Raw genomic sequence first — 19,042 nt, 5'->3', positions numbered from 1 at the left:
AGCACCGGCCAAAGATTAAACCAGGAACAAGGCAGTTCAAATGACCAAACATCACCCTCACTATCCCATTTTGATGCAGGGCTGCTTTGTGATGCTGAATGACACCAAGAGTATCAGTTCAATTCCCAAACCGCATGAGGTTACCTTGATATAGGGCTCTTTCCTCATCAATGCCAGTCACCTCTCTCCAATGAGAGAACAGTCCCAGGGGGCAGTGAAGAGTCAACCACATTGCTGTGGGTCATACCCAAGTCAAGTTGGCAGTTTCTAAAGCTATTAGTGAACCAGATGGGTTTTGACAACAATTCCTTCTTAATCAACATTAGACTCTTAATTCCAGGTTTTTATTGAATTCAAATTTCACCATCTGCCATAGAAGGATTTGAACCTTTGTCCCAGCACGTCAATGGGTTGCTGGACTAGTGGACTGGCAAATGTACTGCTTGGCCATCACCTCCCCTTCAGATTGTGAGCACACCCAGCAAATATTACTCATTCAACACTGGTTCAGTCATTTGAGCTAACCCAACAAACAGATACACGGCAGCAGAAACATGGGAACACCACCTCCAGCAAGTTCCCCCACAGGCCACTCATCATCCTGGTTTGGAAATATATCGATGTTACTTCAGTGTCGCTGAGTCAAAATCCTCAGATTGCCTCCCTAACAGCATTGTTGGTCTATCTACAGCACATGGACTCCAGTGTTTCAAGAAGGCAGCCCAGTACCACCTTCTCAAATAGGACAAATAGGGACAGGCAATAAATGCTGGGCCCAACCAGTGACTCCCGCAGTGTGGGCCCAGGCTCGAACCTTCACTTCCCCCGCGCAGTGTGAGCCCAAACTGGGATCTTCACTCCCCTTACAGTGTGGGCCCAGGCTCAAACCTTCACTCCCCCTCACAGTGTGGGCCCACGCTGGGACCTTCACTCCCCCCGCAGTGTGGGCCCAGGCTGGGACCTTCACTCCCCTCACAGTGTGGGCCCAAACTGGAACATTCACTACGCCCCACACTGTGGGCCCAGGCTCAAACCTTCACTCCCCCCACAGCGTTGTCCCAGACTAGAACCTTCACTCCCCCCGCGCAGCGTGGGCCCAGGCTCGAACTTGGGGGCAAGGTTAGCTGACCTCCTGTGTCTCCTCTTGCACTGTCAATAAGATGCACCTTTGGATTAATGATTTGCCTCCTCTTCCTCAGAATGCGGCCTTCAGACCTCCATGAGCAGAATTGTCGGGGGGACCAATGCCACGGAGGGTGAGTGGCCGTGGCAGGCGAGTCTGCAGATCAGTGGCCGCCACATTTGCGGGGGGATTCTCATCCATGAGAAGTGGATACTGTCTGCAGCCCACTGCTTCGTTAGCAGGTAATATCATCCAATTGTTCAAACAGCAGTTACTCCCAGTTTGCAGGCATGAGGCAGTTTAGCCTCGCTACCTCACTGTCAGCTTGGAATTTAGTTTCACGTTAGATGAATGTTCGGGTGCTGTCATTCATTAAAATTGCTTTCTGTGGCTCCTCACAGGTTTGCGCCCCCTGACCGTTGGACTGTCGTCCTGGGTAAGTTCAAGCTTGACGTTGTCAGCTACCACCAGCTCACCTTCAAGGTGGTGAAGATCATTTCTCACCGGTACTACGACGATGACACCTATGACCACGACATCGCTCTACTCCTGTTGGACCAACCCGTGCCCATTGCACCATTCATATACCCCATATGCCTCCCGGCTGGCACACACGTGTTCGAGACAGACAAGACATGCTGGGTAACCGGCTGGGGAACAACTGAGGAAGACGGTACGTGGCCCCTTGGGGTTAGACTTTCTGCACGGCCTTCGTTTTGTGTGGGTTTTTGCTCCTTCATTGAAGATCCGGGTTCGTACGTCTTGCACAATCATATACATGTACACAGTACGGCTCAGTCAGTTCAATGGGTGGTTTGCAGTGCGGAGCGATACAAACAGCATGGGTTCAATCCTTGCACTGGCTGAGATCAGTGAGAAGGATTGTCTCCTTCTCAACCTCTCACCTTAACGTGAGGCGTGGTGACCCTCAGGTTAAACCGCCACCAGTCACCATCGAATCCCAACAGTGTGGAAGCAAGCCATTCAGCCCGCCAAGTTCACACCGGCCCTCCAAAGAGCATCCAACCCCCGATACAGCCCCCTACCTTACCCCTGTGACCCTGCTTTTCCCACAGCCAATCCACCCTAGCCTGCACGTCTTTGGACTGTGGGAGGAAACCGGAGCACCCAGAGCAAACCCACACAGACCCAGGGTGATTGTGCAAACTCCACACAGACAGTCACCCGAGGGTGGGATCAAACCCGGGTCCCTGGCACTGTGAGGCAGCAGTGCTAACCGCTGAGCCACCGCGCCACCTCGAGATTGACTACAGTGGTCCAAGGAGGCAGCACATCACTACCTTGTCAATGTCGATGAGGAACTGGCTTCGCCTGTATCACAAACGTCGTATCAAAGAGCAAAATAAAAGAAAGCAGATCTGTGATAAAAGGTACAGACGAGACATACTTGGTGGGAAAAGCTCAATGGATTGAGTGTTCTTCTGATCTGAAATTCCTCATTTATTTGTTTTGTGCCACTGCGGCTATGGCCATGATGCTGGAGCGTTGTAAACTTGAGGAGGATGGGAGGCTGGGCTGAACAATAAAAATCGAAGATGACCATTTCTCTTTTTCTTGTAGGTTCAGTTGCAAATGTTCTGCAGAAAGTAGATGTCAAGCTGGTTGATCAGTCTACCTGCAATAAAGCATATTCCTACACGATTACTCCCAGGATGATCTGTGCTGGCTACCCTGAGGGAGAAAAGGATGCCTGCCAGGTATTGTGCCCTGTTTCTGTCTTTGAACAAAGGTAAAGACTGAAAAGATGTAAAACTGAAGCCCTACACAATGCAGTTCAGGGTGCTGGGTGACGCGAAAGCAGTGGTGGGTGGGTGCTGTTTCAATGGTTAGGAGAGTCAGTGACTTGGAAGACGCAGATTTAAAATTGCCACCGCATGATCCAGAGGGCTGACTGAGCAAGTTTTTTTTTAATATTATTTGTTTACGGGATGAGGACACCACTGGCTAGGCCAGAATTTATTGCCCATCCCTAATTGCCCAGAGAGCAGTTCAGAGTCAACCACATTGCTGGAGTCTGGAGTCACATGTAGGCCGGACCAGGTAAGGATGGCAGATTTCCTTCCCTAGTGAACTGGTGAAATTAGTGAATTTCTGAAGAAGGGCGCAGACCCGAAACGTCGGCCTTCCTGCTCCTCCGATGCTGCTTGGCCTGCTGTGTTCATCCAGCTCTACACCTTGTTGTCTCAGTGAATTACAGAGGGGTTTTTCCCCTGCCAATCAGCAATAGATTCATGGTCATTGTTAGATGCTTAATTCCAGATTTACGAATTGAAATTCCACCATCTGTCCCAGTGGGATTCAAACCCAGGTTCCCAGAATCCAGATCTCTGGAGTCAGCAGAGCATGTGAATAGGTTAAGAAGGCATGTGGGACACTTGCTTTCATCAGTCGTGGCATAGAGAATAAGAGCAAGGAGGTAATGTTGGAACAAAAACAAGTTGCTGGAAAAACTCAGCAGGTCTGGCAGCATCTGTGAAGGAGAAAACAGAGTAAACATTTCGGCTCCAGTGATCCTTCCTCAGAATGTTGGAGTTATGTAGCACATTGGTCAGGCCACAAATTGGAATACTGTGTTTAGTTCTGGCCACTTCGCAGCAGGAAGGATGTGATAGCTCAAGGAAGTTCCCCAGGATGTTGCCTGGGATGGGGAAACTGAGCCATAAGGAGAGACTGGATAGGCTTGGATTGTTTTCATTAGGGAGGAGAAGACTGAGGGGGGGGGGGGGGGGACATGATTAAGGTGTATAAGGTTATGAGCAGCATTGACGGGATGAATGGACAGCAGCTGTTTCCCTTGGTTAGGGGATCAATCATGAGAGGGCATATTTTAAGGGTAAGGAGCAGGAGATTGAAAGGGGATTTGAAAAATAACTTTTTCACTCAGCGAGTGGTTTGAATCTGAAATGCACTGCCTGGGCAAGCAGTGGAGGCTGGAAACCTTCCATCCTTTAAAAGATATTTGGATGAGCACTTCAAATATCATAACATTGGAGGCTATGGGACAAGAGCAGGGAATTGGGATTGGCGCACCTTTTCTGGTCGATATGTCAGTGCAGAACCGATGGGCCGAAGGGCGTATGAAGCAGCCCAGCAATAATACCACTAGGCTGTTGCCTCCTCTTTGTTGTGAGTTGCTGTGATCTGGATTGCCCTAAAAGATTAGTTTGAAATAGATTCTCTGATAAATTCCAGTATTTGGGAAAGGAGCAATCTTCAGGTCGGTGGAGCAGGACTAACGGATGAATGGCCTCCTTAAAACTTCGAGAATCTAAGCTCACCCAATTCATTCAGGGTGGCTACTGACTTTAGATCTTAACCTCAATAGATTAGGGCTGGGATAATCAGACACCATGTTTGTTACCGATCACCAGGCATTAAAAGGAGATACTGGATCAGCCTGGCAACAACCCTTTTGTCACCTACACTTGTGAACATTTTTGGAAGTTACAAGCAACCAGTTGTGCATCCCTTCCAAAAATGTTTTTATAAAGTGCTGGTTAAAACAAAAGTTACCACCACTCCCATTGGGACTTCATGTCCGTCAGAGAGAAAAGGGCATCCTATTCCTTTATTAAAATACAGTAACTTTTGTTTTAACTAGCACCTTATAAACCAGCACTCTCAATAAACTAGCAAAAATTATATACCTCAAACAGCGCGACATTTACTCTATTATTCTGTACAATCATTATAGCTCTTTAATTCATTTGCCTCAATAGAAATGCACTTGTTCAATTGAAATGTCACTCAACAGTTGATTCGATTTTGAGTTAATTTCTCCTCAAACAGCGAGATCTGCAAGTGGTCAGTTAGACTACAAAAACAGAAATTGCTGGAAAAGCTCAGCAGGTCTGCCAGCATTGATGCTGAGATACTTAATGAGCTACGTAAGGTCAGGTGACCAAAGATCGGTCAACAGGCAACTTTTGATGAGCATGTTGAAGGAGGAGAGAGCTTTGCTGAGGGAATTGCAATGCTGTTGACCTAGCCAGCCGTAGGAATGGCCACAAATGATGAAGTGACAAAAATGGGGTTTGAGCATGAGGTCAAAACGAGGGAAGGCATGGAGATCAGAGAGGGTTTGGGACTGAGGTAGATGGAAATAGAGAGATGCAGGGATTGGGAGCAGGAAGACTGTAGAGGGTTGCCAACTCAAGAATAAGATTTTTGAAACAGAGATGTTGCCAGAATGGGAGCGATCACAGTTTGGCAAGTGCAGGGGTGATGGGTGAATGAGATTTGGTGCAAATTAGACTCTGTGTCATAAAATCCCAGAATCAGTCACAATAATGCAAAAATTATTTCCAAACCTTGTGGGACAACAGTCAGTGCTGTAAAAGTTACTCAGTATGTCTGTCAGCACCTGTAGGGGGAAAGCAGAGTTAACATTTTGAGTCCGGTGACCCTTCACCAGAATTGATGAATTTTGCCAGAAATTTCTGTTTTTGTTTCAGATTTTATTACTTTTGGTTATTCATTGTAACCATACAGCCAAGTGACAAACTGCAACTGGTAACTGTGTGCAAACACTAGCTCATTTCTGGGGACATGTTCTTCTCCTTGAATGAGAGACAATACGCAAACTTGTTCGATTTTAATTTTCCTTGTTTTTGCATGTTGTTTAGTTTTGGAATTGTCTAATGGCCGTTCCTTTTTTAAGCTGAGAAATTTTGCTTATTTCTAATTATCTGACATTGTACGTACCTTCATCTGTCACTTCCCCACAGCGCCCTCTCTATCTCTTCTTTTCTCTGTCTCATGTTAATCCGCTGCCCTTGTCCTTCTGTGGGGTAGGGATCATGTGTTCGGAAAATATTGTCAAAGGACCCTTGGAGAGTTGTCGCAATGCATCTTGTAGATGCTACTGTGCATTGATGATGGTGGGAGTGAATGTTGGAGGTTGGTGGATGGATGGGTGCCAAATGAGTGGGCAGCTTTTACCAAGATCCTCAGATGAGGCACCAGAAGACCAACAACCACAGTGGAATTGTAATTCAGTGCCAGTCTTTGTTCAGAGGTGAAAGAATGAACAGAGAGACTGTAGAAGGAGAACAAGTATTAAAAACAATGAAAGTATGATACAAAAACAGGCCATTTGGCCCAACCAGTCCATTCTAGTGATTCCACACAAGTCTTCTCCCAATCATGAGATAAGGGAATTGCTGGCTAGACAGCATTTATTTGCTCAGAGGGCAGTTAATAGGCACATTGCTGTGGGTCTGGAGTCACATGTAGGCCAACCCAGGTAAGGATGGCAATCTCTTTCCCTTAAGGACATTAGTGAACCCAATGGGTTTTTCTGACAATTGGCAATGTGTTGATGGCCATCATTAGACACTTAAGTCCAGATTTTCTTTTCATTGAATTCAAATTTAACCATCTGCCATCTTGGGATTCGAATCCAGGTCCCCAGAATGTTATCGGAATCCCCAGATTACCAAGAACTGCTGATGCCATAAATCAGAAACAAAAGCAGAAGTTGCAAGTCTGGCAGCATCTGTGGAGAGAAATCAGTGTCCGCTGGACCCCAGATGCTGAACATTTTCAGCAATTTCTGTTTTTTGTCTCTGGATTAAGAGGCCAGTTATGATTCCACGAGGCCATTTTCCTGCCCCACCTCCCCCAATCCGTAAAAGCTCCTGTTTACAAAATTGGAACAGCAACAATTCCAATTGATGACCTTCCTCTTTGCTTACAGGGTGACTCTGGAGGGCCGCTGGTCTGTGAAGAGGCGAGTGGGCGGTGGTTCCTGGCCGGAATCGTGAGCTTCGGTTACGGCTGTGGCCGACCGGAATACTATGGCGTCTACACGCGGGTGACCCGACTCATCGATTGGATTAATGCCAATATTTCATAACCACGATGGAATCCGAGAGGTTTGGGACGTGTAAGGCAGCCAGAGGCGCTCACACTGCTCGCACAGGACTATCAATCGGGAACCAGGGATTTCGGCAAACGTTCCAATGGCATCAGCCAGGGCGATGAGATGTTGATGAAGCCTCCTCTGTAAATAAACCAAGCAGCCAATGAACCAACCCCACACATATATATACACGCGCGCATGCACACACACGCACACACGTGCACACACATGCACTCACACACACGTACACAGACACATACTCTCACACACACACACACACACACACACACGCACACACACACATACACACACACACACACACACACACACACACACACACACACATATACACACACACACACACACACACACACACACGTTGCCTGAGCTGGTTGCACAGGCATTTAATAGGGTCGAGGAGGGGTGGGAGGTTTAGCAATTATATTCTTGAGAGGCTTGTGTTATTTGGGACAGTATCCAGTGAGATGTTCTCCTCGCAGGCAGTAATACGGGAATTAGATCATGTCTGATCTGTATTTTAATTCCAGCTAACCACTTTGCTTCCATAACATTTAAGCTGAAGCCTACCCAAAATTTATCAATCTCAGTTTTCACTTACCCACAACCCTCACTCCAGCCAACAGCTTTTGCTTTGGGGAGGAAAGACAGAGAGCTCCTGATTTCCACTTCTGGAAATAAAAAAAAGTTACCTGATCTCAGCTCTTTGTTTTGGTTCCCTTGTTCTGTATATGCCCTAACTAGATGAAACAGTTTCTTGCTGTCTACCCCATCAACTTTTTGTCATATTCTTTGAACCTCAATTGGGGCAAATACCTCAAGAATCCTTCCAAACCTGTGGCCTCCTGAGTGAGGCTTTTGTTCCGAGATCTGGGACTTTTAAAATTTTGTTCTGGGTCGCTCGCTGGTCCCTTCAGATCGAATCAAGATCATAGAATCCCTACAGTGTGGAAACAGGCCCTTCGGCCCAACAAGTCTACAACAAACCTCCGAGCATCCCATCCAGGCCCCATCCCCCTATAACCCAGCTAATCTACACATCCCTGGACACCATGGGGCAATTTCCCATGGCCAATCCACCCTAGCCTGCACACCTTGGACTGTGGGAGGAAGCCGGAGCACCCGGAGGAAACCCACACAGACATGGGGAGAATGTGCAAACTCCACGTAGACAGTCGCCCGAGGTATGGAATCGAACCTGGTGCTGTGAGGCAGCAGTGTTAACCACTGAACCACCAGGCCGCCCCAGAAAAATAATGCGAGGAGGAATAAGAGAATGGCTTGTATTATTGAGAGGAACGGCTCTAATGGACACTTCTGGTACAAAGCAGCTGCTGTTATACCTGTTCATTATTTTAGTACGAAGAGATTAATTAGGAGGAGAAGTAGGCCACTGGGCTGTACAACCGTACAATCCTGCACAAAGGGGTTTGATTGAGGCCTGGACACCAGTTTCCTGCTCTCCCCGCCACCCTCCCCCACCCCCACCCCATAAGCCCCGCTAACCTTTAACTTGCTTGTTAAAAATCTATCTACCTCTGCCTTAACAGAGAAACATTAAACGATCCTGCCTCCGCTGCTGTCTGGGGAAGAGAGTTCCAAAGCCTCAGAGCCTGATGAGAAGATTTTTATTTTCACCCATCTTTATTAAGATGCCTTACACAGGGTCCCCTTGCATTTCTGTTTGGTGCAGGTCAGATTAAGGCTCAGCTGTGTCATTCCACACTCTTTGCCCCAGTCGCTTCATCCAGCCACTGACTGTCAAAAGACTTAGCTGAGAGGTAAATGCTAAGAAGAACCTAAAAGGGGTGAATGTACCCGCGGGGGCTCAAGGTGGTGGGCTTCCATTCTCATTTCAATGCCTTAAGCACAAAGTCCAGCCTCATGCTCCAGTGCAGTACTGAGGGAGCATGGATTTTTGGATGCATTGTTAATCCCTGAGCCCTGACCTACTCTCTCAAAGGGTTACCGACAATCCTATGTCACAATTCGTAGAAGAGCAGGAGTTCCGACCAATATCTATCTCTCAAGCAACAACAAAAACATCTGGTTAACCTGGTCTATTTGTGGGAAATTGGCTGCAGGCTTTCCTCCAGGACGATTCAAAACTGCAGAAGTATTTAATTGGCTATAAAATACTTTGGGACATGGAAGTCTTTGTGTAAAGGCAAGTTTTTTTTTGCCTAGATTCATTGGATTGGGTATGGTCTTTGATTTTTGCATCTCCAAAAACGGGAAGGCAATTGCCAGTCTATTAGTCCAGTGACCGAAGAAAGGTTCTGAGGATCTGGGTTCAAATCCCACCGCGGCAGGTCTTGCAATCTGAATTCCAAAAAGTGAAATTAAACAGGGATACAGGCCAGAAGCAGGCAAGTGGGACTAGTTTAGTTTGGAATTATATTCGTCATGGACTGGTTGCACTGAAGGGTCTGTTTCAATGTTGTGTGACTAATGATGACCATGAAACCATTGTTAATTTTCATTAAAAATCCATCTGGTTCACTAATTCTCTTTAAGGAAGGAAACCTCCTGTCCTTATCTAATCCAACCCCAGCAATGCGGTTGACTTTTTACTGCCTTCCTGGCAATTAGAAATGGGTAGTAAATGCTGGCCTGGCCAATGACCCATAATCCTGTGGATAAATATTTTAAAAATGCAGATTTTGAACCATGTGATGCCATATGTTGATGCTTCAAATGCATTGTGTAAGCTGTTGCACCTCACTTGAACTCTTTTCTGGAACTGTACAGTGATACAAAACAAGGTGTAACGCTGGAGGAACACAGCAGGCCAAGCAGCATCAGAGGAGCAGGAAGGCTGACGTTTCGGGCCTAGACCCTTCTTCCATTTCTGAAGAAGGGTCTAGGCCCAAAACGGCGGCCTCTCTGCTCCTCTGAAGCTGCTTGGCCTGATGTGTTCATCCAGCTCTACACCTTGTTATCTCAGATTCTCCAGCATCGGCAGTTCCTGCTGTCTCAGGGATACAGAACAGGAGGCCACTCAGTCCAGTTTTTTGAAAGAGCCGCCCAATTAAACTTACTTCCAGCCACTCTTCGAGTATTTATCCAACTCCTCTGTTTGAACCTTATTGAATCTGCTGCTGCCATATTTTCAGGCATTTTATCTGGATAACTTTTCAGTCACCGTTTGAAAGAAAACCTCCAACTGTCTTCTGCTCAATTACCTTAAATCTGAAGCTTTAGATTTCTGACAGACCTCATCCTGAGGAAATAACTCCACGGAAACTGGTATCCCATCACCAAGTCACCCTTTATTGACAAATGCATAATACCTGACACTGGTCTGGCTTCCTTAGAGCGAGCTTTCAGAGTGAGCAGAACCTCTGACGCTCCTGTTTATATCTGTCGACCAGGGGTCCCTGATTGGAACAGATTAACAGCCCCAATCAGGGCACTCCTATTCTATGTGTTACACCTGGCTGGTTACAATCACTACATCTCTCTCCCTCTAAGTCCTGGGATATAGACCCGTTGTTTTTTCCTGTAGTTTCTCCTGGGGTGTTTTTGCCCCGGGTCCACTTCCTCCGACTCTGCCTCAGATACTAGCAGCATGTACTGGGCTGTAGCCTGCCTCTTGTGCCCAGAGCGTGTTGGCTGAAATTTTTCCTCAGGCAGTAACGGCGTCGAGCCTACAACATCTTCCCTGTTCATCTCATCCTCAGGGGTTGCTTCAACACTAGGCAGAGGGGGAAGAACCCATGGATCCTGACGGCCATACCAGATGTTCTGAAGGGCCAGGTATTGTTTGCTCCTGCACCTTTGCATCTTTTATATGGTCCACGTGTTTGTTCAGGACCGCCTCTCTTATTGGAAACTTTGTACGTTGACTATGCTTTGTGCCTGAGGAGAGCCAATCCCACGGCTCCTACACCAAACGCCATCCCGTGAAGTAAACTGACTGTCTCGCTGTGGGGAGTATTGTGTCGAATATTAATGTCGCTGATGCTGTTTCCCTCTCCCACCCTCGCTCCAGGAATGTCAGGATTAACCTGGTGCGGAGTCTTCTCCCCATCAGCAACTCTGCTGGAGCTATCCTTGTGTTTGCGTGTGGGCTAGTCCTGTAAACCAACTGGAACTAGGACAGTTTGGAATCCAGTGAAACTGTAGGCTGTCTTTTTAAGGCTGATTTCAAAGTTTGGACTGCTCTTTCCACCAGACCAACGGACGATGGATAGTACGTCCTTACATGCCAAATGCCATTCAACTTTAGGATATACTCAAATTCCCTGCTGGTAAACGATGCCGCGTTGTCTGTGACCAATACTTCCAGGAGTTGATGTATCGCAAATGATGCTCACAACTTTTCGATCGTTGTCCCCTTGTTTAACGAATGAACTTGATGCACTTTGAGTGGGTATCCACAATGACCAAGAGAATGAAACCCACGGTGGGACCTGCACAGTCAATGAGTAGTTGAGTCCAAGGTTTACCTGGCCACAAAGTGGAGGAGTTGCTGATGGTAATTTTTGGCTTTGTAGCCACCCTGGGCATTGTCCCACCAATAAGGCTATGTCTATATCCAATCCTGGCTACCAAACATAAATTCTTGGCAACATCTTCATTTTGGACACTGCTGGGCAATCCCGGTGGAGTTCAGCCAGTGTCTGGCAGTGACCTTTGCTCGAGACAATCACTCTTGCTCCCCATAATAATATGCCATTCTCTGCGGCAATCTAATCTTTCCAGGCCCGGAAAGGTTTGAATTCTGGTTGTGTTGACCCTTTTGTTACCCCCCCCCGCCCCATCACCACCAGCCGTTTTAGTTTCGCCAGGGCTGGATCTCTGACGTTGTCCGCGGAGATCGAAAGGGCGGCCAGAAAGTTTAAAACCAGAACAGACTCTTCCAGTGGTGGCACTGTTGGTTTATCTGCTGTGGGAGATGGCTCAAGGTACTTGGCTTCCCAGACACTGTTCCAACTTGTAACTGTATGCATTCAGAATAAGAGCCCACACTGAATTTGACCTGAAACTTTGGGTGGTATGGCCCCTGTCCTCTTTAAGTAGCCCTAGTAAGGGTTTGTGGTCCATTACTATTACAAATTTACAACTATGAGGATATTAGTGGAAGTTTCTCGCTCCAAAATGAGCGGCAAATCTTTCTCCCCTATCTGGGTGTATCTTCATCCGGCATCAGCCAAAGTCTGGGAAGGATATGCTGTTGGGCATTCCTCTCTGCCACCTGTGAGCCAAAGCTAGCCTGATACTGCACAGGGAGGCATCGCATGTCAGCACCACACCCCACTGGGATCAGAGTGTGCCAATGCCTCAGATGATAATTGCTACTTCTTGACTTCTCTAAAGGATATGTCTTAGCTACGGCACTATTTCCAAGGCTGACCCTTTCTCAATAGCAAATGTAGGGTGCCAGGATGGAGGCCAGGTTACGTATGAATTTTCTATCATAACTCACTAATCTAAGGAAAGACCTAAGCACCCCGTACAGACATGGGAGCCAGGGCACATTTGATTGTCCTGACTTTATGTTCCAACGGAGGTAACCCAGCCATGTTGGCTCTGTGGCCCAAGTAGGTTAGATGTATTTTTCCCTCCTAAGGCACGCTCCCACCTTGGAGAAACATTTAAGCACTATGTCCAAAGTTCTCTAAATGCTCTTAAATAGTCTTCTCAGTTATTAGCACATCGACCAGATAAAGGGCAACCTGTGGTAGACCTCTTCCATCGTCCGCTGGAAAATGGCACAGGCTGACGTTGCCCCAAATGGCAGCCTCGTATATTGGTACAAAGCCTTATGGGTATTAATTGTAGCATACTTCTAGTAATCCTCTAATCACAATTGCAAGTATACAAGGCTCATGTTCAGTTTCATGAAGAACAGCAACCCGTCCCCTCCGTTTTGCGTACAAGTTTATTCAGCTGCAAACATCAATTTGTCATTTGTTTAAAATCCCCACAAGGGTGAACTGACTGGTCGGTCTTCACAATTAGTGCTGCCCATTCTGCAAACTAAACTGTTTTGATGATTTGGAGATAACACAGTGCAAAGTTGATGAACACAGCAGGCCAAGCAGCATCAAAGGAGCAGGAAAGCTGATGTTTTGGGTGTAGACCCTCTTTGCTTGGCCTGCTCATCCAGCTCTACATTGTTATCTCAGATTCTCCAGCATCTGCAGTTCCTACGATCTCTGGTTTGATGATTCCTTCACTTTCCAGCCTCCAGATTTCTTCCTTTACTTTTGTCCATAAGGCACTGGGTGGGCCTTGCAGAATCATGGGATTGCTTCTTGGTCAACATACAAGGTGACCTTGGCTCCTTTGGTAGTCCCGAGACCTTCCTGCAAAGGTTATGGGTATCTAATTAAGACTTCACCCGGGCAGCCATTTTCTAATCAAAAGATGTTGAACCATTCAAGGCGAATCTTTCTCAACCAACTTTGCCCCATCAAGCTTAGGCCTGAGCTTTTTACTACAATCAGTGGTAACTGAACCAGCTGCTTTTCATAAAGGACAGGAACCAAAGTTGTCCCCTTCAACTATAAAGGTTCCTCGCTGTAGGTTCTCATTTTGGCCAAGGTCTTGAGCAAACATGAGGGGTGGAGTCCAGAGGGGATTTTGTTAAAAACTGGTTCTGTGATCATTGAAACAGCATTGACACCCATTAGAACCAGGTAACCAGGATGTTTATTTTGATTGGCTCTGATTTGGATGTTGCTAAGCAATTTAACTGTTTCAAAGCACATGTAGGCATGCACTCTCCTGGATACCGGCCTATGAGTTCTCTTACTCAATTCGGGCCTAGTGGGACTCATTTGCTGACTCAAGTCTACATAACAGCAACAACTACAATGGCTTGCCAACCTGGAGCCTCAAGAAAATTCTAAAAATATGGTCGAGGCTTGTCTTTGTTTTGGGGTTTTTGCTGTGGGCTGACCTAGAGTCCCTCTCTTCAGGATTTGTCCTGAGTGAGACTGTCCAATTGCCTTCACTCAAATGGTGTTGCTCAGGCTCAGTTGAACTGGCAAGGGTGTCCACTTGCTTTGGCATACTCTATAGCTCATATTGCTCTACTAGCTGCATTTTCTAACAATGAAGCTATCAATAGTGCCCGCTTGAAATCCAGTTGGGCTTCAGCTGGTAGGCACTGATGCATGGTTACATCATTAATGCCTTATACCAAATGGTTTCTCAGCATCTCACATTAGGTGGAATCAAAATCAGAAGCCTCTGCCAGTTGTCTCAACCTTGTCAAAAATCCCGATACAGATTCCCCTGGTTCTCGGATTGCCGAGTTAAACCAATGGGGTCTCAGAATTAAAGAAAATTTAGGATCATAATATTCTGTAGCCAAATCCATCAACTCTTGAAAGGTTTCAGTGCCTGGTGCCTCATGGAAAGTTAGGCTTCTAATAACCAAAAAAGCTATGGGTCCACGAGCTGTCAGGAAAATTACATGTTGTTTTTCGTCTCTCATCACCACTGAAATAACTCCACAGAGGCCATCGCCAAGTCACCCTTTATTTACATGTGCATAGTACATGACCCAGTTAGCTCGGAGCTGGCTCCTAGAGTGAGCAGAACCCCTGACACACCTGTTAATGTCTGTCAGCCAGGATTCCCTGATTGGACCAAGTTAACAGCCCCAATCAGGGAACTCATATTCTATAAGTTGCATCTGGCTGACCTTGATCCAATCACTACACCCACATCCCCTGCCAAATTAGAAATTTTTTTCTCTGCTTACTCTATCAAAACCTTTCCTGAGTTTCTACTGAATCGCTTTTCCACCATCTCTGCTGTAACTCTAACCGATCCAGTCTTTTTGACATACCTGAAGATCCCTCATGTGTGGTGATTTTATTTTAATATGAACAGGATCATTCCCACTGATTTTGAGTTTTATCGATGATATCCAGAGCAGCTCAGCTTGCATGTGTATTTAAGCTCGAGATTTCATTTAAATCAGGTCATCTACCTACCTTCTGAATCCTTCACAAGGGATCCAAATATAAAGGTCATTTTGCTCTCCCATAATCTCAAAATCAAGGCAGGTTTCCCCTCAAACAGCAAAACCCAGTTTAGATGGGATGACTTTGCACAGAGAATGCTGAAAATGTGGGGCAGATTATCAGGTAAATCTCTGTCAAAATATGCCAGGAGAACCCAACAAGTTTAATGACACATAGACAATGATGGGCATGAGATAGAGTCTGCTCATTTATTTAGATTGGGCTAATCGTTCACACTGGTATCGTACAGCTCTGCCAAACAATTTGGATGATAAATCTGATAATTTCATTTGTATTTCCTAACTTGCTAGACAACACAAATGACATTCCTAATGTCAGTATTCTACAGAAAACTGTCCCATATAATCCAATGGCACAGTGAAGGTTGGCTTTATATTTATAGATCTATTATGCCTACAATCCACACGAACACTGGCACTTATCAGTAAGGGTGATCTGGTCTGGAAATCTCAGGGGGATTCTCCACCCCCAACTCAGGAATGCTGAGACTAACTGTTGAAATTGCTCGATTGAAGTTACTGAGGATCTCTATGGATCTACAATCTATTCTTAATTCGAATGTATTAGATTACTCTTCACTTTCAGCTGACATATTTTGAACATTGTGGAAGTGAAGCAATTAAATGGACCAGCTCCTTTGTTCACTTTCACAGTGCAATTGGAAAGAAGATCACAATAATCCATCGATCCAGCGGGAATCTGTGAGGATTCCTCTCTTTCCAACCTCTCAGCTTCCCACTATCACCTGTTGGAGGATTATAAAGATGAGATTATTGAATGTTTTATTTCCAATGATGATGCTGGCAAAATGTGAAGTCCACTAGAACCTGAAATGATGTCTATCTCAGACAAAACTACAAACGTCTAGCTCCTCTCTAGGATCACATCTAAATAGCAGCAGCCACCTCCCTCTAGAAAAAGTAGACATACTGTAGGGCATTTTGGAGAAAGGAAAGTGGAATTTTGACGGGGGTTTACCACATCATCTCCTGTAGCTTTTAGCACATGGTCCAGAATATACAGTCATCTTCCAAAGGTTTGTGACAGGACAAAAACCAACTCTGAGAAATTCTACCCTGAGATTGAATTGGTTCAAGGCTGTCCATTATCTGGGATTGAGGTTAGTCTCCATCTAGCTTCCTCTGTGTTTAAGTTCCAGTGTGTCATTTTCATAGAGAATTCCTACAGTGCAGAAAGAGACCATTTGGCTCACGGAGTCCACCCACACCTACCCCACCTACCCAAACCCTGTCACCCTGCGCTTCCCATGGCTAACTCACCCAGCCTTGCATTTGCCTAGACCCTACGGGGCAATTTAGCACGGCCGACCCACCTCACCTGCATACCTTTGGACAGCGGGAGTAAACTGGAACAAACCCACGCAGGCACAGGGAGAATGTACAGACTGCACACCGATAGTCACCGAGGTGGAACCAGACACAGGTCCCTAGCTCTGTGAGGCAGCAGTGCTAGCCACTGAAACCACCAACCCGCTGAAGTGGGCATTTAGGATCAGTTGAAGCAAGGGAGAAAGGTTTCGAGAGAGAAGTTCAAACGTAGCATGGGAGACGAGGAAGACGGAGCTCCGTTCTGAATCAAAACTGCTTGATCTGACTGTGGAGTGGGAGCCCCTGGGGGTGGGAGGTGTGTGGAACTGATGGTGATATTCAGCATCATTCATTTCCCCAGGACTGAAATCATCACCTTGGAGTAAAATGAAAGAGAAAAAGCCCAGAAAAGCAAATTTCTGGACAGCCCTTAGAAAGCACCTAAATTGAATAGCTTTCACTACAACTTTGATGTTCTCCTACTGCTGGGACTTGACATTTAAAAATTGATGTTATTCTAACACTGCTGTGCTTGTTGGAGGCCATTGCAGTGCATTTTGTATCAAAGGTATTATGGAATAACCAGTTTCCATCTTTTTTTTTTATTGTGACCAGGGATTACAAACGTGAGGGTCCTTGCATGATTTGATTCAACGATCACGGGTTTGAGCCGTGGAAGGATCTTGCAAACATACTTGTCCTGGCTATACTCAGGGTGGGTTAAGTGGGTATGGGGAATCTATGAACGCAGAAATAAGCCTCATTGCTAGGAATGGAGTTCTAGGGCCCTGGGAGACCAACCTCAAACAGCTGTAATTGGCCTGAAAAAAAACCTATTGTCAACTCTCCTGAACCTGACTTGATCCACCATCTGACTAGCAGGTGGGAACCATCAGGGAGATTGCAAGGGGAGCCCAGGCAAGAAGGATCAAGGCGTCCTTCTTAAACCCACGCCTATTTCCCTTGGCCCACAATGACCTCTAGATATACATTGGTCCAACACACCTCTTCAGGAGCTGCAGTATCTGAGTAGCACTCCTGCACTCTGAGCCAGAACACACAGGGTTCAAGTCCTGCTGCAGGAGCTGGTGGTGATCATAGAAGACATGGGTGTAGGCAGGCCAATGTGCTTCAGTGACCATTCCCAGCCCAGGTATATGGAGAGATGGGTCATCAATGGGAAGGGTATCTGTCTAGCAAGACCCAAAATCCAAAAGAATTCAGATGTTTGACATGAAGGTGATCAATTCCCATGTACATGGGGAAGCTAAAAGAGAAGGCAACTGACTGAGATGCTGCTTGGCCTGCTGTGTTCATCCAGCCTCACATTTTATTATCTTGGAATCTCCAGCATTTGCAGTTCCCATTATCTCTGACCATAGTCTCCTGGGTTTGCCCTGATGAAAAAGTCATTCCCAATTTTAGAAGTGCGGATATAAAGGTCTCACGTTTAAAGCATCCTTCAGCTGGCTCACACTCTGGTGGAGTCTATAAGAGGGCAAGGCAACGTGCACCTCATTGAGCTTCATAAACTTTGGTTCATTTGAAACTCTATTGCTCACATCCCTCGCTCACTGACCTGTTTGGAGAAATGTATCTGTACATTAGGTTAGCCAGCGTAGTCACGTCCTCTGCAGCAGTTACTTTTTGTTTCAATGTTTGATGTAGAGGCCTTTGCAAATGGTGCATCCTACAATGTTCTCAGCCTGGCTGCCACCTCTATTTCAAAATTCTCACTCTTTCTATGGCTTTGTCCCCACTTCCTTCTTCAACCTTCCCAAGATTATTCCACATCTCCAATGCCAACCTTCCCAAAGTCATTGCATACCTCCAATGTCAACCTTCCCAGCTCATTGCCCTCTTCCAATGCCAACCTTCCCAAGATCATTCCACTCCTCTGATGCCAACCTTCCACAATCATTGCACGTCTCCAATCCAGCGACCCTGCATATTGTTGATCTTCCTTTGCCAGCAGATATACCTCTAACCCAGCCTTAACAACGCTGTGTTCTCTCCTGAGACTTCACCACCTTTCTATTCCCCTTTGAGTCACTCCTAAGAAATCTACCATTTTCAGCCACTGGGTCACCCATACTAACATCTGTTGGTCTGGTTTGGTGCCTGATACCTCTTCTGCGAAGAGCCCTAAAACATTTAAAACATGTTAAAGGTGTTAATATCCCAAACTTTTCTCATTATGGGCACAAGTCCAATTAGAAGAAAATATTCTTAACTCGCAGGGCAAAATGAACATCCAATGCAGCTCGCTGACAACGCGCAGAGTGCTCCATTTCCTTACTGCTCCGGCCTGATGCTGCTACAGCCTTCAGACAAATCTGACTTTATGGAAAGCTGCTCACCATTTTAATTTCCATATCCCTCTCTCCCAATCCCCTGCACCAACTCACCAAAACCACAGCACTCCTGCTTTAGAGCAGCAGCTCTCACAATGTTTTTTGGGGAAGATCTGATCATCAAGATTCTATTGGAATAAACTCTCGGTGCTCAAGGAAACAGCATGGGGCTCTAAGGAGAAAATCCAATGGGAGTGGAACTGGCAGAGTGATGCTATACCTCAAATAGGAATAGGTTAAATATTATCACAGAACAATTTCTGCTCTTGGTCACAACATTCAAACTGAGACCAAACTGGTTAAACATTTATTCCACTGGCTCAATATTC

General features: G+C 46.1%; 1 protein-coding gene across 1 annotated transcript in view; it reads left to right on the top strand.

Annotated features, from left to right (window-relative positions):
- The window catches only part of LOC125447009 (transmembrane protease serine 6), a 79,748-nt gene extending 70,217 nt beyond the window's left edge, over nt 1–9,531 (top strand). Inside the window, exons 15-18 of the mRNA XM_059640728.1 lie at nt 1,200–1,365; nt 1,525–1,796; nt 2,705–2,841; nt 6,843–9,531. Coding sequence (XP_059496711.1) covers nt 1,200–1,365; nt 1,525–1,796; nt 2,705–2,841; nt 6,843–7,001 — 734 coding nt within the window. The 3' untranslated portion in view covers nt 7,002–9,531. The remainder of the gene's footprint in view (nt 1–1,199; nt 1,366–1,524; nt 1,797–2,704; nt 2,842–6,842) is intronic.
- Nucleotides 9,532–19,042: the final 9,511 nt, after the last annotated feature.

The sequence above is a fragment of the Stegostoma tigrinum genome, chromosome 38 (assembly GCF_030684315.1).
Source record: "Stegostoma tigrinum isolate sSteTig4 chromosome 38, sSteTig4.hap1, whole genome shotgun sequence".
Lineage (NCBI taxonomy): Eukaryota > Metazoa > Chordata > Chondrichthyes > Orectolobiformes > Stegostomatidae > Stegostoma > Stegostoma tigrinum.
The sequence above is the reverse complement of the archived record's forward strand: the minus strand, read 5'-3'. Positions and strand labels throughout refer to the sequence as shown.